Source organism: Xyrauchen texanus, chromosome 3, assembly GCF_025860055.1.
Source record: "Xyrauchen texanus isolate HMW12.3.18 chromosome 3, RBS_HiC_50CHRs, whole genome shotgun sequence".
Lineage (NCBI taxonomy): Eukaryota > Metazoa > Chordata > Actinopteri > Cypriniformes > Catostomidae > Xyrauchen > Xyrauchen texanus.
Genome location: NC_068278.1, coordinates 49,081,297 through 49,104,178, shown reverse-complemented (window position 1 = coordinate 49,104,178; position 22,882 = coordinate 49,081,297). Strand labels below are relative to the sequence as shown.

Below are 22,882 nucleotides of genomic sequence, written 5' to 3'. Positions count from 1 at the left end.
ACTTGATATGCTACCTGGATGCAGTATAAATGTGTATAGTTTACTGAGCATGTGTATATGCTTGTTTTTCTCAACAAAAACATGATTCAATATAAACATAACTGTTATTATGTTTATAAACATGCATATTATTTTTAATCGTGAATTGATGACAAAAAAAAATATTTCACAATGTCTCTTTCTTTTTTATTAATTACCTTAATTTAAATAATAGAATATTTGAGTATTCATTTTTATTATCTTAAATATTTGAATACCAAATTATTGATGAATGCCCATACCTAGTAGTGAGATGGATATTTCAAAGTGTCAAACTACGTTTAAAGTCGCACTCAGTCATTTTTTCCTCATTAAAAAAGTTTTACTCCTTAAGATATGAATTGTAATTTTGCTATATATGTAGGAAATCATGACACTAAAATTAAAATGAAGACTCCAGTCATATCAGAGAGTCTGCCATGTTAGAATCACATAACCATCCGAATACTGTTATCTGACGCTTTCACGGCTGAAAGTAATCATGGCTGACTGTGAATACTATGATTCTTCAATGGCATCTGAAACTGAAAACTATTGATTTTAAATGATGCTGCATCCAAGCCGCTAGGTGTCAGTGTAGGTCCAAGATTACACAAAGACAAAAGTTACTGAGTGCACATTTAACATGGCACAGCATCCTAAAAACACAGCACTTATGACTAGAAGAAATAAAAACTGGTGAGACATGACCCAACGAAAGTGAGACCCTAATGCCTCCTACACACTACACGATTTTCAAATATGTCAGATTGTGGTACCGTTCATATTACACCACTGTCTGTCTTGTCATGGAAGTCGTAGCATTTGCAAATGACACTACGAATTGGGGAGAGGGGTGAATACATTACAAAACATTTCACTATTGACGATCCCAGTCGACTCTGCCTGGACTCCAAATTACATTTCACAACAGAGTTCACGCGAGAAGTGATACGAAAACAAATGCATGATCATGTTATGCATTTCAGAGTATGATGTTTATGTGTTTAATCATATATTTTATTGGTTACAATATCAAAGTAGCTCCTACTGTAAAATCGACCTATTTGCTTATCTGACTGTACAAGAGAATTGGCAATTTCTCTCCAACTCTTCTCTTTCTCCACCCGGTTGTGGTACAGTTCAGATAAAATATCAAATAGGCTCTGGTGCCCCTGCCAATATTCCACTAATTGTTCCTCCATTTCTTCGGTCCAATGAGACTTTCTTGATACTGCAGTCATGCTAGTTGATGTTCTGTTTTAGGTACATCAGGACTCCTCCCACTCAAACTTCCCTTGCCCCGTTTCTTGCTCTTTTATTGGCTGTAGGTCAACGCTGCAGTTGTATTCAGTGAAAACATATTTCACATTGCACTATTTGGAATCGCATACAGGTCCAGATATTTAACATTCTAGATATCTCGCTGACAACGACTTTTGTCGGCGATCTCCACAAAGCTGTCGGCGAGCGAAAATCGGCTTAAAATCATGTAGTGTCAACACGGCATAAAACGTCCGTCTGACGTATGAGTACATAGACCAACCATTAAAAATAGAGCAGAGGGAAGTAGGCTAATAATATTTATACTTTTAAAGCCAATTTATGTTTTGTCTAATTACTTTGTGAATTACTATGATGTAATGTATTTGAATTAGCTAAATGTAAATATTTATTAGGCCTATATATTTATAATTATTTAAATTATTCTAAATTACCTTTATTTAGGGGCCTCACTCAGTAAATATTGGAATGCAATTAACTGCAATTAGTTAGATTCATTAATCAGCACATCATGCAGTTAATTTGATTACAAAATATTCGATTGCTTGTACTAAAAAAATTGTATATTGATTTGTGGAGAGGAGCGTCTGATCTTTTAATGTTCAGCTGCATTTGTGATATTTATTGTTCATTCTCTATAGCAGCGATTCTTAAACTTAGGTCCATGGACCATCGTAAACAGCAAGGAGTTCTGTGGAAAATTACAGAATTGTGAACAAAAATCTCTCTGAAAAACCATAACAAGCAATATGATGGAGCATAGCAGTGAATTTGTCAAAATGTGTTCATCAGAACAGTTTTTATTTTCATTAGATTGATACAATAGATCTGATTGGTGGATCTGACCCCAGGATTGTGGGTAGTGTCAACAAGAACTGTCATCATTTCCATTTTTCTAGGAATTTGTTTTTTTTTTTGGAAGGTTTTAGAAACGGTGGTCTAAATAAGGGGTTTTCAAACTGGGGTCTGGATTTTAACAAAAAACTATATCTGATATGACTTCATATTTGCCACACTTATTTGGACAGATTACTGTTTTTCTGAGGAATTATATTTAAAAAAATGTACAAAGAGGTACAATTTATATTTTATTGTTCTAAAAATAAATAATTTCCATTCAACATGGATTGGATTTGTTGGATTTTGCACTTCTAAAAAATGTTTGGGAACTTCTGTTTTTGCAGTCCTAAACAATACAATTCACATTTTACATATTATGATAGAACATTACAAATTCACATTATAAATTACATTCACCATGCTTTACTTTTTTGGATTTAATTTATTTTGGTAGGTATTTCTTTATATTATACAGAGACATTATAAGAAACTTAATACAATGCAATACATTTACGTAATTATAAACAAACCATCAATATGCAATCAAAAGCATAAAAACGCAGATATGAAACAATTATGGTTGATACTGGTGTTTAATATCAATGGTTATGGTCTATGGTTTTAATTTTGTCAATAATTGTCCGATACATTGGTACAGTCCTACCGATGGATGTACTTTGGCTTTAGTATAATAACAATATAAAAGCTAATTATTTAAATCATCTTTAGAATATCACACAATATTGAGAGTTGGTTGTCATCTTTGGGGGATCTTGTCACCTAAACCCCTGGTCTAGAGAATACCAACAAATTGTAAATCAAATAGCCAACAGTATCATAAATATAGTTAGAAAATATTAGAACTAAATATAGTCAAGCTTATTCTGTACTATGTAGGGCAGAAAATAAACCAGAGTAACCATTCTCATGCTGGTGTTACAAAAGGCCCAGTCCTTGAATTTAGCAGCCGTTTCATTAATGAGACAGGGATAGGCATGAAAAGTCTGAAATTATCATTTGGAAAGCACCGACCAACGAAAATGAGCGCACACCTGTTCAATCAGTCTGATTTTCCTCAACATTACTGTCAGAAAAGCACAAAGGGACTGTCATAAAAATGTGGCTTCTAAAAGGCACTTATAAAAAGTCCTGTCATTTTCAGACGGCCTGAAAAATGCATGATAACATATGAGGGGGGAAAAAAAATCCACCAAGAAAATGCTTGTCTTACCCAATTAGCTGGATTTGTAAGTAAAAATAAATAACAAAATCAAAGTATTAATGTTTTAAAACATCAGTGCTATTTATTACTTTCATTTTAGGAATTGTAACGTTTAATAATCATTCAAACAAAAGCATAAAGTTTTTGTAGCTCAAATGGTAGCGAATGGTCAAAGTCACAGGTTTGATTCCCAGGGAAAACACATACCTATATAACATATATCTTGAATGCATTGTTAGGTGCTTTGGATAAAAAGTATCACATACAAATGGCTTACTGCACATTAAACTGGTATAAAAGAAAGTATTTCAACATCAAAAAATACACACACTTCACCTTTAAGAAAGGCAGCACATCAAACATCTACATAAATATTTACATTTCAAAAAGTGCTGTGAAACTTTTACCCTTGCAATGTACACCTTTTGTATTGAGAAGCTGACAAACATAACTAATAACTCTTCACTCAGTCAGAGGACTTTAGAGAGGCACAATTGACACATTTTGTCTGTTCCCCTGTGTGAGCCCCCATCCTGAGAGACATGTGACGGGACAAAGTCATATTTGATTCACATTATGAATGACATTATTAATAAAAGCAGGAGAGCTACTTCTCTCCTTTTTGTTTAAGCCAGAAAGAGGATGTGAGGGAGTTGTTGAGAGAGATTTTAGAAATGAGAGGGAAAAGACAACATGTTAAATACTTGCCATCCAATAACAAATAAACCCTAATTTTGTTAGCCTCATTCACCATTCCCTTTAATTGCATTTTTCTTTTATTATTATTTATACAATGAAAGCAAATAAAGCTGTAATTTTCAGCTTTATACACTAGAACAACGCTCACCTGAGTCCACATCTGTGAGACCTTGTCTAATGAGAGGGGAAATAGTTTTCTTCTTTGAGAGAAAATTAGCTATTTATAATAATAATTAGTGCTATATAATGACTGTATTATTAATGCAGGAGGAATATTCTTTAACTGCTCCATTGATTTCTGCTCCATTAAACGTTTTCAAAAATACAAAACTTAACAAGAAATAGAAAGAGGAAAGACATATTAAAACACACAAATAATCAAACTTAACTTGTATGAACCTCAAATGATGGCATGTATAAAGTGACATTATTTTGTTGTTGATGTCAACAACAAAAGATACAGGGGGCCTGGGTATCTCAGCGAGTATTGACACTGACTATCACCCCTGGAATCACAAGTTCGAAACCAGAGTGGCTGAGTGACTACAGCCAGGTCTCCTAAGCAACCAAATTGGCCCGTTTGTTAGGGAGGGTAGAGTCACATGGGGTAACCTCCTCGTGGTCACGAATAGTGGTGTTCGCTCTCAATGGGGCGAATGGTAAGTTGTGCTGGATCGCGGAGAGTAGCACAACCCTCTACACACAGAGTCTCTGCGGTTTCATGCACAACGAGTCACGTGATGAGATGCGTGGATTGACGGTCTAAGAAGTGGAGGCAACTGAGACTTTTCCTCCACCCCCTGGACTGAGGTAAGTAACGGCGCCACCACAAGGACCTACTAAGTAGTGGGAATTGGGCATTACAAATTGGGAGAAAAGGTGATGATAAAAATAAATAAAATAAAAAACAACAACAACAAAAGATACGTTTTCTCTCCCCCTCTATAAAAAAAAAAAATAAATAAAAAAAACTTATGGCAGTGCATGTGAGAAGTCTTTAGCTGATTGTGAGATTATCATTAAATCTGAAGCCCTAAATTTCACTTGGGTGGCCTTGCAGTCTGTCTGGAGTGCTCTCTCAAAGTTGGAGGACTTTTCTGTAATACATAACATTAATTATTTGACCAGTGGACCATTCTAAAACTGGCATGTCCACGCTTCCACTGCATCTCCCCATCGGACAAATCCAGCTCAGTTTTGCCAGTTCTTAAGCTTTAGACAAATCTTCTGGAGAGCTTGAAAATTTGTGCCCAAGCTCGAGTTAGAGTAATGAACAAAGTCTCCAGCATAATTCCTAAAATGACTGTTTCTGTAGGCCTATTACATATATACCCTGCTGATCCTGTTTTAAGCTGAGAGGTCTTTCTTTAAAGACCTGTTTAAGCTCTCTCCAAACAGTCAAAACTCAACTTTAACTTTCTAATTTTATACGGTATAGATGCACTAATTTGTCTGATATTAACATAATTAAGTAAATAAAAGGTTTAGTTTTCTGGCTATAATAATATCTCCAAATGGGCTGCAGCTGCAAATAAGGCTTGGGAATTAGTTTGTAAGAATTCAGATTTTGTGGGTAACATGATGTTCTCTTAGGGGCCATTTACACAGCACACATTATTGCATTAAAAACAGCTAGGCAGAGCGTAATGGAATGAAACAGAACACAGGGATTCCAAGGCACGTTTTTAAAAGCTGAACTGTTTTTAACTTTTGACATCTAATTCATGTGTACACAGATACAATGAAGTGATAATCCACACTCAGATGATAAACTCCTGTTATTTTTTTATTACATAAAAATTAAGGGAATAGACACAGACGTTTCTGCACACAGGCCTTCCTCAATGTGGCATGTGTACAACAGACCCATAATTAAAAAAATAGCATTGATGTAACGCAAGAAACCCTTAAGCTGCTATAAGCTCAATTCGATTTTTCAGCCATCTACAGTTTAGCAGTAACCAAAAAGAAAAGTGAAGCTAAAGGATCTGGGGCAATTTACCTTGTAAAATCTATTAAGCGTTTACCTTGGAGTATTCACATCTGAAATCAGCCACGTATGAACCCAACAGTCTCAGGGGCTGAGAAGAAATTAGCTGCTGTTTACTTGCGTTTCTACAAAAAAGGCACTTTAGGGGAAAGTTAGCAGAGTGAGATGATGCATTTCAGAAGTGTGTAGCTAAAATCTACTGTGTGTGTGTGTGTGTGTGTGTGTGTGTGTGTGTGTGTGTGTGTGTGTGTGTGTGTGTGTGTGTGTGTGTGTGTAAAGAAAAGAGGTGGTGCTAGAGGGAGACCCAGTGGCATTTCTTGCCCTTAATAAAGAGTGGCTTTTAAAAAAAATTAAATAAAAGAAAACATAAAAAAACACACCTGTGTTTCACATGCCTGCCCTTAAGCAAACACACATCATCAAAGAAACACACAAACAGACACACAGGCCCCTCAGCTGCTTCAAGACTGAGGACACATCTGTGGCCATGCACCTAGAGGGATTTTCACACTCCTGTACATCCATGAACTAAGACCCTAGACACGAACACAAATTATATTCCCACAATAGTCTACTATTCTGGGCATTAACAGACATACAAGCTGCATCCTAGTTTGTATAATCTTTACTATGCTATACTGTATTCAAGTAATTACTTAGTTGGTGAAAATGCTAATATTTATGTCAAAAACATATTGGATCTTGATACCGCCAACCTGTTTGTTACATACATTTTGTGTTTGCATGCAAGCATTAACTTCTACCTAAATTCATTACTTTATAATTCATAATCACTTAAATTTTAGGTTCATTAATTTAAAAACATATAATAGCTTCTGCCTCACATTCCTCTTTATTTTGTATGCAAAATAAAGTTGAAAGAGAACTGTCGCTAACTTTCCATTTTAGTGAAAGGTTGTGGGCAATATAAGTCCAAAAAGCATGCACGGATGTATACTTCAAACATCCACCAGAAACAGTATAAAATCTGGTCACCTTTGATATAATGTTCTTTGACATGCACTAATCTCTATTTCACACACTATATATTACAAATAGTATGCAAATAGGAATGCACCAAAATTCTTTGTGTATTGTGCATGTTTATGTTTTTCTGAGTCTGAGTAAGCCCCTGTTGTTGAATGTACAGTACTACTACATGTAAGATTATTCATTCTTTCTCAGAGTCTGTAAGCCTGACTGTGCCTCTTTCTCTGAGGAGCTATTTGTCAAAAAACATTAAACAGAACACAGCTCATACACACACACACACACACATCGCTAGTATAAGCTATAAGTCAGTGTTGGTTCTCTCAGGGTCTGTGCTAATGTTTCATCTCTCTCTCCTACTCACACACACAAACACAAATCTGCCGGGACAATCAGTGATTTAACCCTGGAGAACTTTAAAGTGCTGCACCGGGCAATTTATGATCGCAAGTAACACAATGAATAGACTTTATAAACTCGCAGCACAGTTGCTGCTGATCTAGAATCACTTACCGAATGGAAGATTGTAAACTTAAATCAAATTACCTTAATGGGATTTTTTTTTCTTCAAAAGAACTGTTTAATTTCCTCCATCCATAGTACTGTCAGGAATCATCTTCAAACATAATTCCAAAGAGAGGTTTATCCGGCTACTAAGCCTCTTTACAACACCCTAAAGCAACAGTGCTTTAGAGCATGTACACAAACACACACATACACAGTTGCCTCTAAAAAGAAATTGTGCTCTGGGGACAATTTTCACTTTCTTCAGGAGAGGAAAAACTGACTCTCCATGGTCCCATATTTCTGCATAATTAATAAATTGCCTCACTTTCATCAAGACTTAAAAAATGCACGTGTAAAACACTTGATCTCTTCTAGTGTTGCATCTCTGCATAAAATGTCTGTGCTTGAAATCATTATACTGATAGTGATACTGATCCAAATTTCCCTTCCTTTTTCCAAATGGATGCATGGAGGGAGCTGAATCTAGATTTTAAAATAAAAGGGCACATTTTAGGTCTGACTATATTCTCAGTGTAGCATAGCCCTGAATGCCTTATTGTTTTTATACTACATAATAATAATGAAAAAAATATCATTAAATATTATTATATTAAGCAAAGTCATTAAGTGCCATTAAGCTAGACAATCTAATACCTGCAACACAAACTAAGGTTTATAGTCGGCCTCTATGGGTGATGCACCGTGATATAAGCAGGGAGCTTCAGTGAAAAGGTGTTTTTAGCATGGCTGGAACACTTATTCTAAAGGGAAAATTGTTTGCAAGCAGAGATTTAAAAGTTTGCCATAGATCGATACATAAAATCATAAATTATATGTCAACATGATTACAACTACACACTAACACACATAGATTAAATAGTCCTTAAATAGGCCTTTTTGTTTCATTTTGATTATTAATTTACATTTTTTAGCGATTCCATTTGGTGCCAGAGAATGGCAGGGAAATTACACAAATCACCTTTAACAGCAAACTTTCAAGCCAGGAGACTTCAAAATAGTGTAACTAATTCCCATCCCAATATGATGTCTTGGCTTGCGTCTAAAAGCATTCAGTTAGTGTTCATTGAGAGTTAACTGTAAATTCTATCTGGGTCAGTGGTCACCCGTACTACAGCAGTATGCTTCACTGGAGCGCTTTGACATATAACCTGTTATATCTCTCTCACTATCTCTATAAAAAAGAAACTGACATCAAGTATTTTTCATGTCCGTAGCACAAACTGTAGAGTGAGACAAGTTATATGCTGAAACTGAATACTTCAGGTTAGGTATGGGCAATATCAATAGTGATGCTTGCCTTAGCAAAGACCATTTAAAAAAGACTGCTGGCATTCAGGACAACATTAGGTAAGTAAATGAGAAAACATTTAAGTTTCCATTATCACATTAGCTTACATGCATGCACACAGGTCAGGACCCAGTATGTGTTTATACCAATCTGTGCTCTACACCCTATTTCTCAACTCTCAACGACCCATAGACTGCTCTAATTGTATTTCCACATATTTTAATTAGCTATGGTTGCACAAGCAGGGGAAATACATTCTGCCTGTTTGTGTGTGGCAGTAAATCAATACAGTGAGTGTAAGTCCTCTATCCTCCTCCTGTAAGGCTGTCATCCCTCACACTATGTGTGTGTTTCGATCTCTCTGGGTTCTAACAGTTAGACTGATAAGGTGTGACCTGAAGGTCACCTGCTGCAAACATCCAAAGGTATTTCAGCATTCTGAAGAGCTGTAGTCAACGATAAAGGCTGGGAACAGTCTGTCACTGATGTGTGACACAGACGGTCTAGTAGCTTTAGAACTTTCCATCACAGATCTGTGTTGACATACGCAAAGCCATTGGGTTTGAAACATGATTGAGAAAAGATGAGAAAAAAAAAAACATATTTTATAGACAATCCACAGACAATAATACAGGAAAATAATACACTGGAAACATACTGAAGTTGGTAGGTTTGGTTTCACATTGGTCAAGACATTTAAAAAAACAAAAAAAAAATCTAATCTAAACTCTGCAGATGCACAATGTTTTGCATCTATGAACAGAAATGTCCTATCAAGCTAAAGAGGTGTTCTTAAAGATGTAGTTCACCCAAAAATGAAAATTTGGTCATCATTCACTCACCATCCTGTTGTTCAAAGCTGCAACTAACGATTATTTTGATAATCAATCAATCCAATGTTTATTAGAATGATATTCAACGATTATTGCAATGATTAATCATTAGCTCTTAACCGATTATTCAGCTTGTGCCTAACATAAGTTTGTATAAAAGTGCTTACTTACAATAAAGAGGACAAAATCATCTTTTAAAAACAACTCTATATGACGTTCACTGAATTAACGGGAAAAAAACAACTTTTTATTACGTTTAATTCAGTAAAGGAATTTGTTTTCCATTTAAAATTGTCTAAAAATCCTTAAAACAAGATACATTTACTTAAGCAGCAACATATAAGATATTTAGGCTTTAAGAGAATGTATCTTAAATATACAGTAAGTATATTTTGTACACATGTGTATTTTTTCACTTGGTTATAATTCTGCGAGTGCAGTAAAGATAAAATATACTTATATTCAAGATCTATTCTCTAAAAGCAAGTCTAAATATATTATATGCTGCTTCTCAGGTGAATGCATCTTTAATATTATATTCAATATTCTCTGATAACATTTTTTTCTTCTGCAGTATAGCTGCTAAAGTAAATGTATGTTGTTTTAAAGGAGTTTTAGATATTTATATTGGAAAACAAGCCAAAACAAAAACAAAACTATAACATATTTTGTTGCAGTGTATAATGGGGCAAAGACTACCCTCTTTCACCTTCAATCCATCTTTAACTCAAAAAAAAACTCTCTCATATTAATATTGCCAATTTTCTTCACAATAAGAAATGCACAGTGACATATCATCTAATTCTCAATCAAATGATTCAGTAAATTGTGAGCTATCACATTATAATCTAGCTGCATTAAGCGTGTGCGCTCGAGGGAGGAGCATCCCCATGACAGAGTGTGCATCAGTTTGGTGTAGTTTCAATATCTCCCCCTTAGATCGGGACATTTGCGCAACTCGTAGAGGCGCTGACTGCACAAAGAAATGGCAGTTTCGGAGTTTGTAGTTATTTACATGATCTGCTTCTGTATAATTTGAACTTTGATAAAGCTATAACACATAAAATATCACTGCATTTAAGATCTAACACCGGGGTGTTTCCTTTAAAGAGCTCCAGCTCTTGCATAATTCCCTCATACTTTGTGATCTACATCAGCTGAAGCTGTTTGGAAAGTTTAGAGTGCATCTGGACTGTGAGGTGTGTAATTCTTCCTCTCCCTGTCAGGCACGAACTGCAGTGCTGCTCTCGTGCATCATCATTACAGTTTAATGTAATCTCATGTTATGTTAAATGAGATCAAACGATTATTCGACAATGACATTTGTTTTATTTATTTTTTTATTGTTAACATTCTGACAAATGTCATCTTTTGAGGTCCACTGAAGAAAGTCATACGGGTTTAGAACATAATTAGGGTGAATACATGATAACAATTAAAACATTTTGGGTTATCCATCCCTTTAAGTGTCCAAATATTTTTGGGGCCACTGCACATTACATTCTGACATGATCTTCCTCGCTAGTGATTTTTCAGTAGTCTCTTAATGTGTCTCTACCATCCATAACCAAATCTACTGTAGTGTCTAAAAAACAAAAGAGTGTGGATCTTTTTATTCAATGGAAACATTTGACTTTTCTTCCTTCAATAAGTGCTTTTTTTGTGCAACTGCTGAACGTGCGTTCAGAATAAACTAATTAAACAAGAGTCTTTTGTCTCATTATTCATCTTCTCTCCCTCCATTTCTCCTGTCAGTGTGTGACACCGCAACAACTGAATCAGAGAAGCATTTAAGTGCAGGAACCAATTTTCCCCACCGTATATAAAAAAAAAACACATGAGTACGAGAGCTGAGCAATTACAGGCGAAGATGACAGCTTTAGGGTGACGCTCGGTTGTAAATTTCTCACTCCGCATGCCGTTGGGACATTTCTATATGCTTTGGATATCAGGACGGCCTCCCGTAAATTGCAGAAACGTCTTATAGAATACCAATTCTGCTGTACCTCTCCCCTTACCCATCTCCTCACGCCGCCAGGGGAGCTAACCTAGAGCGGTGCCAAAAGCGCCACCGTCATCAGGGTGAGAGCAAAAAGAGGACTGTGAGGAGCTCATTTGCACAGGAGGACGACAGCAGGTCTGAGGAGATGTTAAGAAACCACTGAATGGTTGAGAAAGCAGAGAATATGTCGGAGATAAGGGTGGAGGTGGTGGAGGACCCGCGAGGCCTATCAATCAAAGAGTGTGTGGTGATTAAAAAGAACTCGTGGAATTTGATACACTGAAGAGTTTTTTCTCCTCAAAGAAAGAAAAAGAGTTTGTGAGTGGCAGACACTGAAATAGGAGTAAAGATTAAGTAGTCTTGGAGCCAATCGCTTCTTCAACTACAAAGATCCTTTGTGTCTTGTTACCCCTGAATCATTGTACGACCCAAAAACGTGAACAGAACAAGATAGCACATGGATTTCTTACATTGTGACAATATTTTCATGACAGTTAAACACATTTCCCAATAAAAATCTCAATTGAAAGTAGGGCTGGGCGATAAAACTATCGGTATTTATCGACGGTACACCATTATATATGATAATGAATATAGTGAACATTTCGTGATAGTTTCATTTAAATGCATTCAAATGTAAATAGACATGAAGTTTTGTTGCACGAACAAGCCTCAAGCATGCGTCGCCCATGGATCATAAACAGCATATAGTGCTACGAGTGACAAGCAAACAGCCAATAACAAGTTGCGTTGCTGTGGGGTTTGGTTGAGCCATTGCCATGTGACATCAGGACACACGAACACATGCAAAAATGACTGCCATGCCTGCTGGCGATGAGGTGTTTATGAATTAAAAAAAGGACATGTCAGATCGACAGTGTGGCTGTTTTTTGGTTTCTTTACGTCTGACCAACATCAGACCACCGTTGTGTGTAAGCGGCCAAGTACGGAAACACAAGCAACTAATTATTTCATCACTTTAACCACTTCCACCCTTTGGAATATGCAGCATGTCGTCCGCCACAAGCTACATCTACCTCATCTCAACAAACAACCCACAAGCAGTCCACGATGGCGAGGTACTCGGCAACAACGCCTTATGAGAAATCCTCCAAACGATTTTTGTAACATTTCATTTATTAAGTTCAAAAGTTTCTTTAACACGTATGCATTTAATCTTCATATAAGATATAAGAAAGAAGATATTTGTTAACATTTTATTTAGTTTTTGACTGTTAAAACTAAAATTATTTTTTTTCTGAATTAATAGAGTGGGTAAACTACAAAGTTTAAAAAAGGTTATTAAAATGTATCAATGATTATCGATACCGAATGATATGAAACATTATACTGTGATACATTTTAGCTGTATCGCCCAGCACTAATTGAAAGAAATTCTCATTCTTGTTTCTGTAATGTGGAAAAAACAATAATAAATTATTTAAATTGTAATGTATATATCATGGTAGTATTTGTTGTACTTTAATTTATGTTGAAGTGAATGAAAAACATATACAGTATTTTTACTGTAATACAGTAAAACAATGTTTTAAAAGTAATTAGAATCTAATACAAATCATACTTACAATTGCGTGCGATATATATGAAATATAAATATATATAACTGGTAAAAGAAGCCGTGAGAGACATCACAGTGGTACTTACTTCTCATTGGTGGAGCTGGCCTTCCTCTGACAGAACATGGAGAGGGAGGAGGAGCCAGGCACTACTTCTTGCTTGATTTCCCATGCTGCCAGATTACTGGGCTTCACCACCATGAAATTAATGCCTTCCCCATACTGGACTCTAAGGAAATCAAGAACACAAGTATTTAAGTACACTAAACAACACTCCCTCATGCTTCTTTTAGCCAGAGTTGTCAAAATAAATGGGTTAACAAATGCGAATAATTTAAAAAAATTCTAAATAGCAATTAACATTTTGACCAATTTTCATATTTGATTCTGAAATTATATTCAGCTCCGTGTGAGTGCTGAACACTGGTTGAAATAGAACGGATCTTTTGTGATGTGTCCGGCAGGGACAATACACTAATGTACACACCAGAAACACACAATAGTGCCAATAGTCAAGTGATGGAGAAAGGTCCTGTAACAAAACCCACCAAGATGGAACTCATAACCAAAATATAGTACTTTGCGTCCTTTGTAGGTTGGAAATTTTACCACAGAAGAATAGGATGCTTCAAATGAATATACAATCTATAGAGGGACTAGTTCTTTCAATTAGTAAATTGCACAACCACACCTGCATTGATCGAGCATGAGAAACACAGTCAACCAAGATTAATCACATTTTTGAAGCCAACTTTTTAAATCTTCTATTCCTTTGTAAAGAAAACTAAATTTTATGTTGGGTTCAGCAGTTTGTGTGGATGGCACACATTAGGGAATATGTACAAATAGGCAGGACATGGACGGAGATTAATTTGTATCAAACATTGAACTAAACGCAGATCTGCAATAGTTAAAAATATTAACTTGCCCCACATTTTATGGACGTAACCTCATATGTAAAATATTTTTGTTTTTTATGACGCTGGATTGCTGTCATCCGACAGAACTCTCCATCTCTAATATGTTATAACCTGATGTCTACATGCTAAACATGTATAACCAATCGCACATAATATTTATTTATTATATTGTGCATGTTTCACTTCATTCGCAACCTCTTACTTGTCAGCCGTTTCAAACAACAACGACACGCAAAGACATACGTTGGTTGGATCAGTGTGAACATGACAGTTATGTTTCTCAACATTCTAAATACAACAGCCAAATTTTGAATGTTTAATGGGTTGGTGTCTGTTGACGTTTGTTCGGGTAGTGTGAATTAGCCTTAATTTTACTTGAATTGGTGCTATTTTAGTGCATTTCTATCTTTATACTGTAGAAGGGTTTGCTTGTAAAATGTTAATTAAGCATTATTGTTACATTTTGTTTTGTTTTCTTTCCAAATAAGAAAATAAATTCATTTTGACAGAAAAATATAGTCAAATTTCAGCACATGATCGTGATTAGAACATCTGAATCAACTGACAGCACTACAAATTATGCTTTTTACATGCTTAAGCTTTTAATATTAACTTTATACAAATTACATTGAAACACATTTTTGCTTCAGATTTGAGAAATGGCATCCCCCAATCTAAACATATTGCTTTTTTATTTACTGTTTAATAAATAATCAGCCACCACCAGATATAAAATCCCTAGCAGATGACATATTAATATTTAGTATTAATTCTAAATGCAAATTTAGAAAAGAAACCACAGGGGGTGACGATGTGTCACCTCCTGTTCCTGGTGTCATCTCATAAGACCGTTTTAAAACTCTTTGCAGAGTTTAGTACAGCACTGTGGAATCGTGTGATTTCAATATAGCAGAGCTAACACGCAAACATTAGTTAGCAGTTCAGGTTCCTCACTGCTGTTTTTGTGTATTTACATAGTTTAGAAAGCATTGTAAATATGTAGCTATTATTATATAACATGTATGTGTGATAGTATGTGGAAATGCACAGTGTTTTACTGGTAAACCTCTGTAATTTTCAGTAGCCTGCTGACTAATCTATTCGTCACCTTGACAAGACTGAAGACTTTATTAAAACACATCACTATTACTGCCTTTCAATGACCGTGGACACAGCAGAGAGGTGATAACTTTACAAACACTGCCAGCAGCCTCCTTAACTCTCCACGTTTCTCTCACTTTATTCCAGTTTTTTTTTTTTTTTTCAGCATGTTCTATTTGATGCCAGTAATATTGTGTTATGGCTGAAGATTTTCAAATCAAAAACATTTCACAATGCCTGAACACTCATCATAGCTACCCTTTTTTCTACTGTAAAACACACACATATAAATAGAAGAGACATATAAATAGAAGGGGGTATAACTGCAAGAACTATGAGACACCACAGATGAACACCAGAAACCTCTCATAGTTAAGTGTGCTTGTATCAAACTAGGGCACTGTGAAACTTTATTTAATACTATGATGATATTCACATGGACAGCAAATTAATAAATAGTATGTTCTGTCAACTGAGTGAATTGTATAAATGTAAGTTATAAAAAGCTGAAAAATAAAGAACATTTAACATATCTCTCTCACACACACAGGGATGCCCTCAGTTCATAAGGCAGTTTTATGGTGCTAACTGGCTCATATCGGGGAGCAGAGAGCAGGTGATGTAAATAGGTTACTGTGGTGAAAGAAGGTGACCTTTAATGCCCAGAGAGAGGTATAAATTTAGAGGTATAAATGCTCATTAGAGGTATAAACATAAAGCACTGCTCTTTTCTATGCATAATAAATTACATCACAGTATCCGGGATTTAAACAAAGAATAAAACTCTGAAATGTCTTTATGGCAAAAAAAATAAAATAAAATAAAACGGAAAAAGCTACCATTTCAAACCTGCAGAAGTACAAGACTAACAAGAAACGGCACAAAGTAGTGATACATCACACAGTTCTTCCTCTGACATGAAAGACTGAAAGACAGTTATCGGTCTGTCACTTTAACACTTAAACGCATACCTCGTGTCTTTGTAGACACAGGACCTCATTACACCCCCTATACCTCATCCATTTTTTTGGAGTTGTGCCCAAACCTCTTCTGTATTCCTGAATCTGTCTCTTATAAATTGTGTAACACACACAAAAAAAAGTTCAAATTGCAAAAAAAATTATTTCTTTATTTATATAATGATTTAAGTAACAAAAGTGTATGTAAGAGTGTCTGGGTTTGTTCCGCACTTCAATAAATGAGATTTTATTAAGTTTACTATCACAGGATATCTATTTCTTTGTTTATTACTAAAGAAATGAGTACTATATTCATACAAACACACACTATATCACATTGATTTTCATTGCAACAATTAATTATCAACAATGGTGAATTATCAGTGTTCCATATTTGTCAACACAAACATATTATACTTGTTATTTCTTACTAGAGGTGGTGCTTATGGTTCAGTGATTGATTTGATTTACATCTGACATTGCTAGCTGACATAGAAACAACATTGAAATAAACTATAGCAAGTAGAACACATGAACAGTATGCTATGGTTTGACTAGTTTCATTTGGGTGTACTACTGAAATAATGTAAGTTGTTCATCTATTTAGACTAAATAAATACCTGAGAAAATACATATGTGTATCATATATGTAACATAGGCAGGGTTGAGAGGGTTACTTTTGAAATGTATTCCAATACAGATTACATAATACATGCTGTAAAATGTCATTTGTAACATTTTCTGTTAGATTACTCAAGGTCAGTAACGTATTCTAAATACTGTGGATTACTTCTTCAGTGCTGGTAGATTTTTTCACTTGTTTTGACTATAAAAACCTCTGACAGTACAATAAGACAAAATACACATGTTAAAAATAAATTCTCTGAAAAAACTTTTCTTATGCAGTGTTGATTCTAAAACAAGATAAAAATCAAATGTATTTTGTTTTAAGGATCTGTAGATATTTTTACAGGAAAACAATACAAAAATTATCAAGAATAAGATTTTTTGCTCTAATATCTAAGGTCTTACTAGAATAAAGAAATTATGATCCAACATGAAAATTTTCTCCCAATTTGTAATGCTGAATTCCCATTACTTAATAGGTCCTGGTGGTGGCGCGGTTACTCACCTCAGTCCGGGTGGCGGAGGACAAGTCTCAATTGCCTCCGCTTCTGAGAGTCAATCCATGCATCTTATCACATGGCTTGTTGTGCATAACAACACAGAGACTCCACATGTGGAGGCTAATTCTACTCTCAGTGATCCACACACAACTTACAACGCACCTCACTGAGAGCGAGAACCACTAATTGTGATAACAAGGAGGTTACCCCATGTGACTCTACCCTCCTTAGTAACCTGGCCAATTTTGTTGCTTAGGAGACCTGGCTGGAATCAATCATTACACCCAGGATTTGAGTTCGTGTTTCCAGGGATGGTAGTCAGCAAGTGAATTTTATTGATATATAAAAAAAAAAAGATTGTGCCTGGTAACATGTGCATGTAAAATGGCTAGAAATAACATTTTAGCTTAGCGTAAAGCAAAAAGTTTTATTTCTATTTCTTCTGCTCAAAATGTACTTCAAATTTACTTCTCTGTCTGCTCGTATGAATGTAACACATCATAAGAAAATGTTTCAATGCTGCTCAAATGCTTTTTGGATCGCATCATTTATATTTAGAAATGTTTTCAATCTGAAAGGACAAAATGACAATAAAATGCAAAGTAATCTCTTTAGTAATCAAAATACTTTTTTAATGTAACTATTGTAATTACTAATGATTTAAATTGTCACTGTAGTGGAATACAGTTACTTATATTTAAAAATTTTAATGTTACATGTATTCCATTACTCCCCAACCCTGAAAGTAGTTGTAGCTGATGTGTATCTTATGTGTAGCTCAATATGTGTTTGACAGCCAGTTGCATCTCATGAAATATCAGTGTGAAAATAATGAATCCTGTTCTAGATTTGTCCTGATTTGTTGCATTATCTCTTTGATTATGAAAAATAAAACACCAAAATACATCAAAATATAATTATTAGATTTTTTTATAATTGTCTTGAAAATCTGACACTATCTGGGCATTTTGTCAAAACATCCATTTTTGAAAGATATAGGTGTCGGGTCTCTAAAGATCCGAATATGCAAGAGAGTTTGGGAAAATTGCCATGCATTGAAGAGTTAACTGCAAAGCCCAAAATACATGCAATGCACCTCACAACTGAAACTATTAAGAGAGAAAATCTCTTGGAAATGTGTATTCAGAAAATTGCCATCTTAAAATTATCATGTCTCCCTCCACCATACTTCAATGTTTGGATGATATTTTCATGTTGGTGTGCAGTGCCCTTTTTACGCCATACGTAGTGCTGTGTGTTATTCCCAAACAAGTCAACCTTAGTTTAATCAGTCTTACTTGTGGAGTGTGAAGGTGGTCTTTGGCGAACTTTAGGTGCGCAGCAATGCTTTTGTGTTGGAAAGCAGAGGCAGTGTCCTGCCATGGACACGATGCCTGTTTAATGATTTTTGTTTAGTAGACTCATGAACAGAGATGTTAACCAGTTCCAATGATTCCTTTAAGTCTTTAGCTGTCACTCAAGGATTCTTTTTTTATCTCATTGAACATTCTGCAATGTGCCCTTTGAGTCACCTTGGCTGGACGGCCACTTCAAGAGAGAGCAGCCACATTTCTCCATTTATAGACAATTTGTCTAACTATGGACAGATGAATATCTAAACTCTTCGAAATCACATTGTAACCCTTTCCAGCTTTATACAAAGCAACAATTCTTGATTGTAGGTCTTCTGAGATCTCTTTTTTGTGAGGCATGGTCCACATCAGCAGATGCTTTTTGTGAATAGCAAACTGAAAATGTTTGAGTGCTTTTTGTAAGTCAAAGTATCTCTAACCCACACCTCCACTATAATTTAATTAATTGGACCCCTAGACTAATTAGCTTTTGTTGAAATCATTAGTCAAAGGGTTCACATACTTTTCCAAGCAACACTTTGAATGTTTGAATGAAGTATTCAATATGTACAACAACAATACAATAATTTGTGTATTATTAGTTAAAACATTCATTATTGTATCTTGAATATCAAACCAGATTTTAAGACAAATTTATACAAAATGCAGGTAATTCCAAAGGGTTCACATAGTTTTTATGGCCACTGTGTGTGTGTGTGTGTGTGTGTGTGTGTGTGTGTGTGTGTGTGTGTGTGTGTGTGTGTGTGTGTGTGTGTGTGTGTATATTATGAGGATAAGGACATTTCCCTTATTTTGAAGCTCCAGCAGTTGTTGTGCTGTTTTAGGATATTTTGAGAATAGCAACATCTGGGAAAAATAGCCCTGCTTTCATATAATCAAACATAACACAGCTGCTGCTCAACTCTTAAGCAACTTCACAGCTATTGTGTAACACAATAAAATCACATTCTAAATGTTTACATCATTTTAGAGTTGGTGTGGCTAAGCGGTAAATATATGAGCTGGTAAAGGAAAGGTTGTAGGTTCAAACACCAAAAGACGTGATTCATGACCTACTACCATTGTGTCCTTGAGCAAAGTGTGGGGTTGCTCCCAGTGTCTACCAAATTAATACATGTAAATTTATATCAGGTCAGAGACAACATGGTCCCTAATGAAACTGTTCTTGCCGATTTCCAGGGAGAAAACACTGAAAAATGTACACCTTATATGCACTGTATAAGTAATTTTGGATAAAGGTGTCTGCCAAATGCTTAAATGTAAATGCAACAGTCATGTGGCATGTTCTGCCAGAGCCTTATTATCATTATAATTACTGCAACCATAAATCTGCATTATTAAAGACAGCAATCAACGTCACCGCATCACTACTCATGTAACACAAAACACAAACACACAAATAAATACAGTGATGCTGCCAATTGATATTCCGGCTCTAAAGACCTCCCAACACAATGGAAAAGCAATGTAGTATTGTTGATGACCAGAACAACAAGAAAGGTCACATAACCATGTGTGTGAGACTGGACACAACACAGGAAGCATTCAGGTCTTCAGACCAATCCAATTGGCATTTAATTAACTGGGGACTCAAATCAGGGAGTTTACCCTTTTAAATCAATCCCCTCTCCCGAGACTAAACGCTCACACACCTACAAACACACATGGTGGATTACACAGGTGGATTAGCAGGGTTTGTCTGGCCACATGCTAGTTTGAGATGAGTTTGCAGATCGTGGCGTAAAGGGCGATCCAACCTTTACACCAAAACAAACAGCCGTGTCGTTGAATGTGTGTGCATGTGTGATAGAGAATGGTGTGTATCAGTTTGTCCTAATTCTGTATTTACTCAGACAGCCACTCAAACACAGCCAGTGCTCAAACTGGGATAAAAACTGTGGTGGTGAATCCCTTGTTTGTGTGTATAGGCTAATTATACATCAAACATAATTATGAGCACTTACAATTATAACATTGTTGTTGTTTTTTGTTTAGTTTTTTAACATTTACTTAATTTGACATTAAAACTGTTAACTGTTAAAAACTGTTAATTTAGTTTGCTTCTTTCCTTAAGAGAAAATGTATTTAGTATATAAAGTAGTCTTCTGGTCGTGTTAACAAGTCAGTCAGACGGTCCCTTTATACAGATGATTTCAAAATTATATAAATTTTTTGGGAAGTGATGTAATTTAGTTATTTGTAGTTTTTACAGAGATACAATTTTTGCTACAGTTGAAGTCAGAAGTTTACATACATCTTAGCCAAATACATTTAAACTCAGTTTTTCACAAGCCCTGTCATTTAATCATTGAAAACATCCCCTGTCTTGGGTCAGTTAGGATCACTACTTTGTTTTAAGAAGGTGAAATGTCAGAAAAATAGTAGAGAGGATTTCAGTTTTTATTTCTTTCATCACATTCCCAGTGGTTCAGAAGTTTACATACACTTTGTTAGCATTTGGTAGCATTGCCTTTATATTGTTTAACTTGGGTCAAACTATTTGGGTAGCCTTCCACAAGTTTCTCTCAATAAGTTGCTGGAATTTTGGCCCATTCCTCCAGACAGAACTGCTGTAACTGGAGTCACGTTTGTAGACCTCCTTGCTTACACATGCTTTTTCAGATCTGTCCACAAATTTTCTATCAGACTGAGGTCAAGGCTTTGTGATGGTCACTCCAATACCTTGACTTTGTTGTCCTTAAGCCATTTTGCCACAACTTTTGAGGTATGTTTTGTGTCAATGTCCATCTGGAAGGCCCATTTGCGACTGAGCTTCAACTTTCTGGCTGATGTCTTGAGATGTTGCTTCTATACATCCACATAATTTGCATTCCTCAGGCTGCCATCTATTTTGTGAAGTGCACAAGTGCACCACCTCCTGCAGCAAAGCACCCCCACAACATGCTGCTGCCACTTCCCATGCTTCACGGTTGGGATGATGTTCTTCGGCTTGCAAGCCTCAACCTTTTTCCTCCAAACATAACGATGGTCATAACGAAAAGCTTTGTTTCATCAGACCTGAGAAAATTCCTACAAAGTGTAAGATCTTTGTCCCCATGTGCACTTGAAACAGTAGTCTGGGTTTTTTATGGTGGTTTTGGAGCATTGGCTTCTTCCTTGCTGAGCAGCCTTTCAAGTTATGTCGATATAGGACTTGTTTTACTGTGGATATAGATACTTGTCTACCTGTTTCCTCCAGCATCTTCATAAGGTCCTTTGCTGTTGTTCTGGGATTGATTTGTACTTTTCACACCAAACTATGTTCATCTCCAGGAGACCAAATTCCTCTCCTTTCTGAGCTGTATGATGGCTGCGTGATCCCTTGGTGTTTATACTTGCGTACTATTGTTTGTACAGATGAACATTGTACCTTCAGGCATTTGGAAATTGCTCCCAAGGATGAAACAGACATGTGGAGGTTCACATATTTTTTACTGAGGTCTGCCTTTCTTTATATTTTCCCATGATGTCAAGCAAAGAGTCACTGAGTTTGAAGGTAGGACTTAAAATACATCTACAGGTACACCTCTAATTCAGTACACCTCCTAACTGAAGCTAATTGCCTAAAGGCTTGACATCATTTTCTGGAATTCTCCAAGCAGCTTAAAGGCACAGATAACTTCTGGAATTGTGCTATAGTCAATTAAATGTGAAACAATCTGCCTGTAAACAATTTTTGGAAAAATTACTTGTGTCATGCAGAAAGTAGATGTCCTAAACGGCTTGCCAAATCTATAGTTTGTTAATATGAAATCTGTGGAGTGGTTAAAAAATTAGTTTTAGTGTCTGTAAACTTCTGACTTCAACTATACTTTTCCTACAGTTGTTAGCACTGCATGAATCCAGCCATCTTTTTTTATTTTATTTTTTTGCTGCAGTGCATTTTCCACTGAGGAAATAATTGTAAGCTTCTAAACTATGATGTCCTATTATCACACCTCTCTTGTGTAGATGCATAATAGGTACACATATACTACTTGTAATAAATAATGGTACACATGAATTGTTGAAGGGTTGGTGCTGATCTGGTCATTTCAATCTTATTTTAATACATATGGATTTAAAGCTTAGAGGGACACGTCAGGGGCATCCTCTGCCCAGAGATGGCATGCAGGTGGTCTCTTGAGAGCG

General features: G+C 35.7%; 1 protein-coding gene across 1 annotated transcript in view; it reads right to left on the bottom strand.

The window, feature by feature from the left end:
• LOC127626776 (transmembrane protein 132C-like) overlaps window positions 1–22,882 on the bottom strand; it is a 329,864-nt gene that overhangs the window by 143,295 nt on the left and 163,687 nt on the right. Inside the window, exon 3 of the mRNA XM_052102808.1 lies at window positions 13,360–13,500. Within this exon, the coding sequence (XP_051958768.1) occupies window positions 13,360–13,500 (141 nt within the window). The remainder of the gene's footprint in view (window positions 1–13,359; window positions 13,501–22,882) is intronic.